This window comes from Nannospalax galili, unplaced genomic scaffold (genome assembly GCF_000622305.1).
Source record: "Nannospalax galili isolate Female #2095 unplaced genomic scaffold, S.galili_v1.0 scaffold291, whole genome shotgun sequence".
NCBI classification, from domain to species: Eukaryota; Metazoa; Chordata; class Mammalia; order Rodentia; family Spalacidae; genus Nannospalax; species Nannospalax galili.
In genome coordinates this window covers 117,222-127,894 of record NW_008330588.1, presented here as the reverse complement: position 1 = coordinate 127,894, position 10,673 = coordinate 117,222, and the positions used below count along the sequence as shown (strand labels likewise).

Sequence of the window (10,673 nt, the reverse complement as noted above, 5' to 3'; positions counted from 1 at the left end):
GTGGGAGGGATGGAAGGGTGAATGTGGCTTAGGGAGTACCGGCTAGGAGAGCTGCCCTATAGACTTACCCCAAGAGGCCTGAGGATAGTAGTCTGCTCAGAAATATTTTTATCATGTGCTGTAGGTCTGGGCATCACAGCCCAAGGCAAACACCCTGTTTCAGACAGCAGCTGAAGTGATTGGTACCCATTGATGCGTCAGAGGCCACTGCTGTCACTGTTCCCACCATCAGTGCCCCTCCGCTAACATACCTTACTTCCCCCAAAGTCCTGGCATGGGCTCCCAAGTCCCTCATAGTTTTGGGTTCTGTAGAGAAAGCTCGTTAGTGTTGCTTCAGTCCCGTGACTCTCTGAGACTCACAAAGCAGCTCACGAGAATGGGCCGGAGTGCAGGAGAGGCCCCAAAGAGGTGCATTCTTCCTGCAACCATGCTTTCCATCTCACAAATCAGGTGTTACTGATCCTGATTCTTTCTTAAGACAGTGATACAGAACTGACCCCATTTTGCACCCTTCTCAGCCTTGAGTACATTGGGCAAAGGCTGCAGACATTTTGGGTTGTCACACTAGAATGGAAGGATGCTATCAGCATGAAGTTAACGGAGACCAAGGATGTCATTAAACACCCTTCAACAGCTTGTACAGCCTTTCCCATGTAGGCCCAAACTCAGTTCAGTAGTGAATTTAAGGAGCATGCCTAAGAATGAGTTCTCACCCTAGGGATACAAGTTCTCCTTCAAACAGGCCTAGGGCAGTCTTATCCAGTTCATTAGCTCTATCTGGCTGTGCTGGGTCAGTTTCCATATCAGGAACCCAAGTTGAATAGGCCTTTCCCATAGAAATTTCCTTGTAGAATTTTGTTGAGGTTTCCTCTTTGACTGCACACCAATTGGTTTAGCCATGGAGAGAAGCCGCCCAGTAAAACCCAAGCTGTTAAATCTTATAGGCACATCATCTTCCTGCTGAAGTAGCCTGGGCACAGAGATACCAGGTGATCCTTGGAAACCAGTTGTGTGCTATGCTGCCTACACAGCTTGCACAGGTCATCGGAGGCCAGAGCTCAGGATATGAGCAATGGTTCCCACACCTTTGTAACCAGTTCAGTCCTTCAGACTAATAACAGAGCTCAAAGACCACATTGTGCTTTTTACCTCTGGGGAAATAAAAATATTGGTATGGGTAAAGGACTGTAACTCATGTTTACTGACTAAAAATAAATCCTACTCACTCTCTGTACTCCATGTGTGACAATATCCTTGGGGAGAGGAAAGTGTTTTATGGAGGAAAGTGTCCTAAAAAGATAAGGTCTTTGTGATTTAGAAACAGGATTTTTAGTTTCCAGGTTGAGGCAAAGGAAGTGAGCATGTAGTGGTCATGGGAAGCATGCATGTGGCATGATGAACAGCCCGGAGGGGCTCACAAGGCCTGGGCTCCCTGTAATCATGGCATAGTTTCCACCACCTCCCTACCACAGTGTCCTTGGGGATGTCCTAACAGACACAAGCCTGTCACCTCAGGAATCTAGACTGCATTTTCAGGGACAAATCATTAGCAGCACAAAGCATGAATCACAGCTCCTTCCTGTGACTGCCTTTTAACCTTTAACTCTGAAACAAAGACATTTCTGCGTAAACAGTCACCTTAGGCATTACTCTAACCACTTTCTATGTAGCCTTAACACCTAACTAGAGGCTCTTTGTTAAGTCTTATTTCAAGCTATTTTAGCTGTGGGGGGGGAAATCAACTCAAAAGAATTGGCTGCATGACTCTTCTCTACAGCCTTCCTGTCCATTTGAACTATACTGAGCAGCATTCCTAACAAGAACAAAATGACACCCCGAAAGACACTGTATGAGCTTCGTCCACATGATTGGAGGTGGACATGCTGGAGTCCCACTTTGCTAAGGGACATGCTACAGAAGCACTTAGTATCCAGGCCCTCAGTCCCCTGCTAGATAAATTAGAATTAATTGACCCTGACCAAATATAAAATGAGAAATGTGAAGTTTTCTTACCACATGAACATAAAGGAAAATACTTCCCAGTATGTCATAGCTCAGACCACAGGATTTTATTTATTTATTTATTTATTTATTTATTTATTTATTTTATTATTTATTTATTTATTTGAATTGCATACATAAATATTGTCTTTGCATCACTGTAATTCATCCCAGTCCCCCACCAACTCCTCCCATGTCTCCTACTCTCTCTCTCAATTTCCTGTCCTCTTCTTTGATTGTTATTCTTACATATACATACATACATTTTTTTCAGTCTTTTTGAGACAGGGTCTCCCTGTAGCTTCAGCTGGCCTGGAACTCAGTATGTAGACCAGGCTACCTTTGATCTCATAGAGATCTGCCTGCCTCTGCCTCCAGAGTGCTGGTATTAAAGATGTGTGCCACCACATCTGGCCCTATATCCATATATTTATAAATATACATATAATGCACTGAGTCCATTTAGTGTTGCTCTTGTATTTGTTTAGAGCTGCCCATTTGGGATTAGATAACCTCCTAGGGAGCTAGTCTCTCTCTTCCTCAGCATCCATTGATTGCTAGTAGCTCTTCATCTTGAGGAGGGACATTCCCCCCATCTGCTTTGGTATGTCCACTGGTCTTGTTATTATGCAGATATTGGTAGAATATGACACAGTGAAGTTTTCACTGGTGCTGCTTCTAGAATGCAGTAACTAGCAGAACCTGTCTTGTCCCTCTGGCTCTTACATCCTTTCTGCCCCCTCTTTCATGATGTTCCCTGAGCCTTGGGTGTAGAGGCTACAGGGTAGCTGGCACACAGGGTTTTAAAGCATAGTTTCTCCTGTGTGTGAGCTTTCCCTCCACCTTAGCAAAAAAAAGTATTACCTGGAAAGTTTGCCATGGGGAACTTTGGTGTACAGAGACTCTCTCAGAACCAGGCCTGCAGCCAGGCTGAGCCCTACATGCCTCTTGCACTGTGTAAAATAATCATCCCTGGGAATTCTTCCAGACCATTCTCTTCCCTTTTAATCCATCTTCCTGAACGATTCCCAGCTTCAGGGCCCCAGCCATTCCAGCCCAGAGAATTTACTATGCTGTCTGAATTCTACCTGTCTGATTTCTTTATTTGAGCTCATTTTATTTTTCAAGTACTTTTTTAAGGACAGGAACCTTACCTTCTTTTGTCTGACATGTTTCCCAGCAAGTCCAGGAAGGTAGGCCTTCCTTTTTAATGTTATAACAAACAGCATATTAAGTAATCTGACCCCTGTAAGTAGAACCTAGATACTTCTGGAATCTGTGATGTGGATTATTGTTTGAGGGTTAAAGAACATGAATATGGAAGGTAAAAGTAACAAAGTGGGAGGCTAGAGAAATGGCTCAGCTATTAAAAACACTGACTGCTCTTGCAGAGGACCCGGGTTCTCAGCACCCACATAATGGCTAACAGCTGTCTGCAACTCCAGTTCCAGGGGATCCAACTTCCTCTGACCTCCATAGGCCTTGCACGACATGGGTGCACTCACATACATGCAGGCAATACACTCATATGCATAAAATAATAATAAATAAATAAATAAAAATTTTAAAATAACAAAACGAATGGAGGATATAGAAAATACCAAATTGTCACAAAATACCATCCCACAGGCAGAGTCTTTCCACTGATCCGCTCCCAGGAAACACCTGTGCTAACAGTATATGCACATACACACGTATAGATACACGTACACATAAATATTTGTGCACATGTGTTTACATGTATAAACATGTATTTATATGCATGTATACTTCACATTGACACACACATACATGTGTGGACTAAACCCTCAGCAGAACTTACCATATGAACTAGGTGTTAATATTGAAAGAATAAGATTTACAAATGACAAATAAACTTTGGTGAGGAGCAGGTCTGAACCAGTGAAAAGCCAGAGCCCTGGACTCGACTGGGCTCAGCCAAATGGTTGCTTTGCCAGGGACCCTGGATTATGAGGTGCCAGGTGCTGAGGCGATCATACAAAAAGAGTCACACAAAAAGAAGTTTCATGTACAGAAACTTTGCTTTCAGTAGGTAAAGACTCACTCTATAGGGACTGTGTCAGAGGGAGCCCTCAGTTTTGAAGCACATCTTTGTACCCTTGACTCTCCTCCCAGGCTTTTGTTTGCTTCCAGTTGAACAGAAATTATTTAATCGAAACCTTTAGGCCTAAGGTTGTGTATTTCTACCACACTGCTCAACTGCGGGAGGAAGGAGTTTCCTTACCACCTGCCTGGAAGGGTGGGATACAAACATGTCATTCCCTTGACAGTCCTGGTAACACTGGGTGTTTCCAAAGGTTCCCATAGTTCTAACGAAAGAATTTCTCTTTACCTTTGATCATTTGGTATTGAGGATTGCTGGTGTTTGCCCCACAGACGGGAAAAGAGCCACAGACACGTTCTCATCTTCACCCCCCTCTGGACTTTAGCTTTCTCATCTGTAACATGGAACCCATGTGGTATATCTCATAGACTTCCCAGCATCCTTTCCATAGCAATCTGAGCCCCAGGGTCTAAGCCAGAGCCCCATTGTATCTATGATGCCTGACATCTGTTATTTTTATTTGCCACATCTGCTTTTTTAAATTTGTTTTCCTGATACGATATCTGAGAATTATGGAAACAGAGTGACCAACCAGAACTGTCTGTGATGTTCATCTCTACTCAGTTTACTTCAAACACTTATAGGTGTTGACTTGTATCTTCCTGTTAATGTGAAAACAGGACTAGACATGTATGTGTTTTGTTTTCCAGGGAGATGTGTATTCAACAGGATGGGAGAGTTCATCTCACTGTGGTTTACTTCGGGAAAGAAGAAATGAATGAAGTCAAAGGAATACTCGAAAATACTTCCAAGTGAGTACACTCTGGTGCCTTAGCGAGGAGTCATGGCAACCGGGCTAGAAGCACACACCTCAGACTCGGAATTCTGCTTGGTTTTATTTACCTTAACACTATGGACAAACTAGGAGATTGGTTTTTGGCTGCACATAGGACCACCTGGTCTGACACGGGTCCTCCTTGTGCAGGGGTGATGGTTTTGACCTGGAGGTAAACTGCCTGGCACAGCAGAGTGCCAAGTGTAGGCTTCTAAGACTTCCTGTGTAACTAGAGGTTATCACTGTTAGCCCATAGATTTGGGACTTACTTCTGTGTTTATAGAGTCAGATTTAGGGAGGACACACCAGTGAGCTCCATGTCAGCTGCTGCCTGACAGTCCGAGTGAGGTCCAGGTGCAACTCTCACCCATGCAGCAAATGTTCTCCCTCGTCTGCCTTTTGTTCCTTATGCATATATGACATCAGGGAAGCCCAGAGGGGGGGCTGAGGCCGAATCTTTGATTAGACACCCCCAGTTCAACAGAAAATACTTAATCAAAACCTTTAGATCTGGGCAAGGGAGCGACTCCAGATAGGCTGACTAGACTCCACTGGATGGACTTCACTGAAGGACATCTAGGTACACAAACTTGACTCAGTAGGCCTTAACATTATATGACAGAATGCATAATATCTGGTGGGGGGGTATGGAGTTCAGATAAGGGAGGGGGCAGAAAGATGATTGAAATGTTTTGTATGAAATGCACAAAAATTCAATAAAAAATATACATTGGAAAAAAAGACTTTGGGCCCGAGGTTGTATATTTATACCTCATTGATCAAGGGCAGAGTGAAAAAATATATTTCAAAAGCAGCAAGGATGGATTTTGTTTCTCTACAAAGATAAAGAACCCCCTACCAATGAGTGAGGAAGCCAGCGTGACACCGTCCTGGTCTGCTTTGGCCTGCTGTACAGGTACACAGGCCTAGTTGAGAAAGCAGGTCGGTAGCTTTGATATACCTGAAGCTTTGACAGCTGTAGTAGTACACACTGATATAACTAGTCTGAGCAGGTCTGTATTATTTAAGTATAAACAGGACCATCTATTGTGAATTTCTGGTAAACGATAATAAGATGCGTTTTAGCTAGCTTTCTGTTGCTGTGATAAAACACTGCCAGAACCGACTTGGGTAGGAAAGGGTTTATTGAATCTTATTCTTCCAAGTGACAGTTCATCAATGAGGGAAGTCAAGGCAGGAACTTACGCAGGGCAGGAACCTGAAGGGCAGGAATTGAAGCAGAGACCACAGAGAAATGCTGCTTAGAGCTTGCTTTCCTGGCCTGTGCTCAGCCTGCTTTCTTATACGACCCAGGACCACCTGCCTAGGGGTGGCACCTCCCACAGTGGGCTGGACCCTCCCACATCACTCAGTGATCAAGAAAATGTCTCAGAGACATTTCCACAGGCCAATCTGAAAGACAAAATTCCCAAATTGAGGCTTCCTCTTCCCAGGTGTGTCAAGTTGTCAACTGAAGTTGTCCAGCCCTGGGTAAAATTCTAAGGTGGAGTGCACTTTCTGTGTTTGTTCTTGTGCTGTTACCAACGTTGTGCCAGTGGACACAATTAAACTCTTCAGACATTCTGAAAGCAGAGATCACAAGTCATAGCTCAATGGCCAAACTTGCCTGCCACCTGTTTTTGTGAATAAGTTTTATTGAAATGCAACCAGGTCCATGATTTACATATTATTGATGGCTGTAAGTCTCACAAAGCCTAAACAATTAACTATCTGGTTCTTTATAGAGAAACAAAATTGTTTGTCTTTGTTCTAAAGCAATAAGACCTAAAAGTTTTAAAGAATAAACAACCTAAAGTTAAGGCCTGGTGTCAGAGGGGCATCAAATAGAATAGAATAATTGAATCTCTGAAATGTAAGTTAGATAGGAATCTCTCAGATCCAATCATTGTAGCATCCTCTTCCTCTTCTTATTGATGACAGATGAATGGTTAGGATTCCTGTTCCCTGTCCAGTGCTTAAGCATCTTTGCCAGCATCCATTCCTGGACAGAAATTTTTATAAGTTTTCCAGGTGACTCAACATGTAGTTAGGTTGAGAACCACTACAAGAAAGGGACATGTCCTCACCTAGGGGGGCTGCACCCTGAACAAGGCAGCTGTTATACTCCAAGGTATTTTATGTATCTGCCCAGGTGACTCCACTATGCAAACAGAACTGGTAAATTCTGTCCTCTTGGGTTTGGCATTTTTTTCAGTACCTCAAAGGATGGTGAGACACTTGCTGATTGTTATACAGATTCAGGTTCATAGACAGATTAAGTAGAAGGCTAGTTTAGACATGTTATGGGAAGTACTCTTGCTAGTGACTGAAAGGCTTAAGTACTTTATTCAAGGGATTCTTTTCCATATCAGAGTACCTGTAAGCAGACTTCTCACCCAAAAGACTGCTTGATGAGCGAAGAATGCTTAGAATCTGAAAAAGAAAAGTGAAATCATTTGAGTCATAAGGCACGGCTTACCTGAAATATTGGAAAATACTCAGAAATGAATCCCACCTTCCCAAATAGAAAACTTCATGGTAAAGACAGCTCGGACCCACGCTTTAAAGTAATGAATGCTATGCAAACTTTGGTAAAAATAACTCGCACCCCATTTTCTGTGTGGATACCCTTGTTCTTTTAGTGGATGATGTCAGCTTGTTGGTGCCAGTGATGCTTTGGGACACGTCTTGCCCCTTACCATGATCTCATTGAGCAGTTCATCTCCTGTGGAAATGCTTAAACCTCTGTAGTGGCTGAGATGCTCTCTCTCTCTCTCTCTCTCTCTCTCTCTCTCTCTCTCTCTTTCACCTTCCAAATGGATCTTCTGCCATCAGCCGTACCTTAGTCTGCTACAAAATGGGCTCTTATTTCCAACCTTGTCTTGATGAGTTAGAGCTCTCCAGCCAAGCTGGGCTCATAATTGACCTTTGTCCTCACTTCCACTGGGAGTCCCTCCACACCACTTTCTTTATTCAGAACTCTAACCATCCATTCTCATCTTAGGCTCCTCTGTGGAGTTCTTCTTGACTCCCAGCCTCTGAGCCTTGGGCTCGCTGAACTCTAGCCACATTTTCAGTATTACTTACACTTGACATATGGTACGTGATTCAGTGACTTAACATTTCTATCATTCTAACTTGACAACTAGATTATAAGCTATTCAGTAACTGGTACTATGTCTCATGCATCTTTGTAACTCCATGAGTACAAAGTAACTCCATGAGCTCTTGACATGAGTATATTCATCAAGGGAATAGTGGTACCAGGTAATTACTAAATTGGGATGCAAGGTAATATATAATATGTAAGCTATCTGAGGCTTTAGTTAAATATCTTTATCATTCTTTTTTTTCTTTCTTTCTTTGAGACAGGGTCTCCCTGTAGCCCCAGCTGGCCAGGAACTCACTATGTAGACCAGGCTGGCCTTGAACTCACAGAGATCCACCTACCTCTACCTTCCAACTGCTGGGATTAAAGGTGTGTGCCACAACACCTGGCATCATTCTTTTAAGGTGGAAAAAAACATTTGTTCAAGGGCATTTTGTTTTGAATAATAGTTATTTGCATGAATTCTCTTATTTAATATCCATAGCTTTTTGCATTTGCATGGCATGCACATGTTTATGCATTTATGCATCTTCACATGTGTATGTGTAGGTGCGCATGTACATGTGTGCACATGCATGTGGAAGCCCAAGGTTGATGTTGGGTGTGTTCCTCATCTGTCTCTAGTTTAACATAGTGAGGTGGGGTCTCTTGTTGAACCTGGAGCTCATAGTCGCTGTTAATCTGATCAGACACTTGCTTCTGGGATTCCCTATCTCTCCTTCTCTCCTTCCTGCTTGCTGAGATTACAGGTAGGCCACCACACCCAAGTTTTATGTGCGTTCTGTGTTTCTAAACTACAGTCACCATACTTGTATGGCAAACACTTTACCTGCTGAGCCATCTCCCCAGCCCCTCACGGCAACTTTTGAAGATGCTGTTATTAGCTCTATTTCAAGATGAGGAAACTGGGGTTTAGGAGGTTGTTCCTCAGGCTCTCAACCCACGCACACAGCAGATCCAGGAGCTGACCTGCCCTAGTTAAAATCCAGGGCTCACAGTCTTAACATAGCCTTACATTTTAACTCCTCTTTGCCCCTTCTAAAACCCATAATTATTGGTTGGAACTCATAAGATTTGTAATCAGGCTAAATGAAATTCCCTTCATTTGAAGATCTGTAATGTAATTAAAACTGTTCTAAATTCAGCTAAATACAAACATTTTAAGAATATCTAAAAATAAAGTCTTGTTTAATGACGAGTTTGCAGTGTTTTATGCTCTCTTTCCCTGGGTTTACACTTCCTCAATAGAGCTTTATATTTCAACTGATTGCTACAGATCTGTGTTTTGCAAACTCTAATTTGTGATTCATTAGAGAATTGTGAAATCGATTTAGTGGGCTTTATCCAATGTTTTTGAAAAATGGAATAGAGTAGGCTATAAAATTTTCAGAATGAATTGCAGATAATACGCATAAATATTGTTTCATGAAACCTTAATTTCAGTGCATAGGCCTGTGTGCATGTCCATGTCTTGTGATATAACAATAGTATGTTTCTTTAAAAGGATTGTGGTTCAAATGTTTGCAAGCCATAAACAGTGGTACAAATCAGTTTCCAATACCTGATTCTTAATCTACAAATTTTTCCAGGACTCATTTTATGGCCAATGAAAGCCTCGTTCAGTGGCTCATAGATACACAAATACTTTGGAGTAACCTGGGTTTCTTTTTAAAATGCAGAATATTTGGACCCAGCCCCAGACATTCTGAATCATCAAGCTTGAGATGCAGCCTGAGAACCAGTACTTGAAACCAGTTCCATGTGCAATGCTGTGTGTGGTCCATGGGTCACACTTTGAGAAACACTGGTCTAGGCAGACATTTGATTGGAACTGTGTAATGGGAATTTTTATTGTTAGTTGTAGATGGACCTTCATGCATTGACACATTCATCTTTGACCAGTCATGAGTACACAGAGGTATGTTTTGGAGCAATCACATCTGAGATTTGAGGTATTAGAAATGAGACACTGGTGCTAGGGAAACTGACCAGAGTTCAGATCCCCAACACTTACATGAAAGCCAGGTGTGATCTTGTGTCTGTAGACACCCTAGAACTGGGGTGGCAGGTAATGGAGACAGATAGATCACCAGAGTGTACCCATCAGCCAGTCCAGCCAATTCAATAAGACAACTGTCTCAAAAGAAAAGAGGATAGCGATTATGGAAGACACATGATATTGACCTCTGACATCTGTACACACATATACATACATATGCACTCACATGCACATGTATGCATACAGATTGCTCCGATTATGGAAGACACATGATATTGACCTCTGACATCTGTACACACATATACGTACATATGCACTCACATGCACATGTATACATACAAATGGCTGTTGGCACTGACAACACAGTGGACAGTAACAGGGATGACGGAGTATATGGGCTCTGGTGGGGGGGATGCTATGGGAGGGCGCCATTTGGGAAGTGGGTATGTAGAGGCACTGACAACACAGTGGACAGTAACAGGGATGACGGAGTATATGGGCTCTAGTGGGGGGGATGCTATGGGAGGGCGCCATTTGGGAAGTGAGTATGTAGGTGAATAAGATTGTTTTGGGTGTTCTGTATGATATACACAAAAAAAATCAACAAATAAAAAATGACTTACATTTGAGGAAGAAACATAAAACATTGCTCCATGTTAATTAT

General features: G+C 42.6%; 1 protein-coding gene across 9 annotated transcripts in view; it reads left to right on the top strand.

Moving 5' to 3' along the window:
- The window catches only part of Csgalnact1 (chondroitin sulfate N-acetylgalactosaminyltransferase 1), a 353,381-nt gene that overhangs the window by 318,956 nt on the left and 23,752 nt on the right, over positions 1-10,673 (top strand). For all 9 annotated transcript variants that reach the window (XM_029554628.1, XM_029554624.1, XM_029554618.1 and 6 more), the window contains one exon: positions 4,777-4,878. In XM_029554628.1, the coding sequence (XP_029410488.1) occupies positions 4,777-4,878 (102 nt within the window). The remainder of the gene's footprint in view (positions 1-4,776; positions 4,879-10,673) is intronic.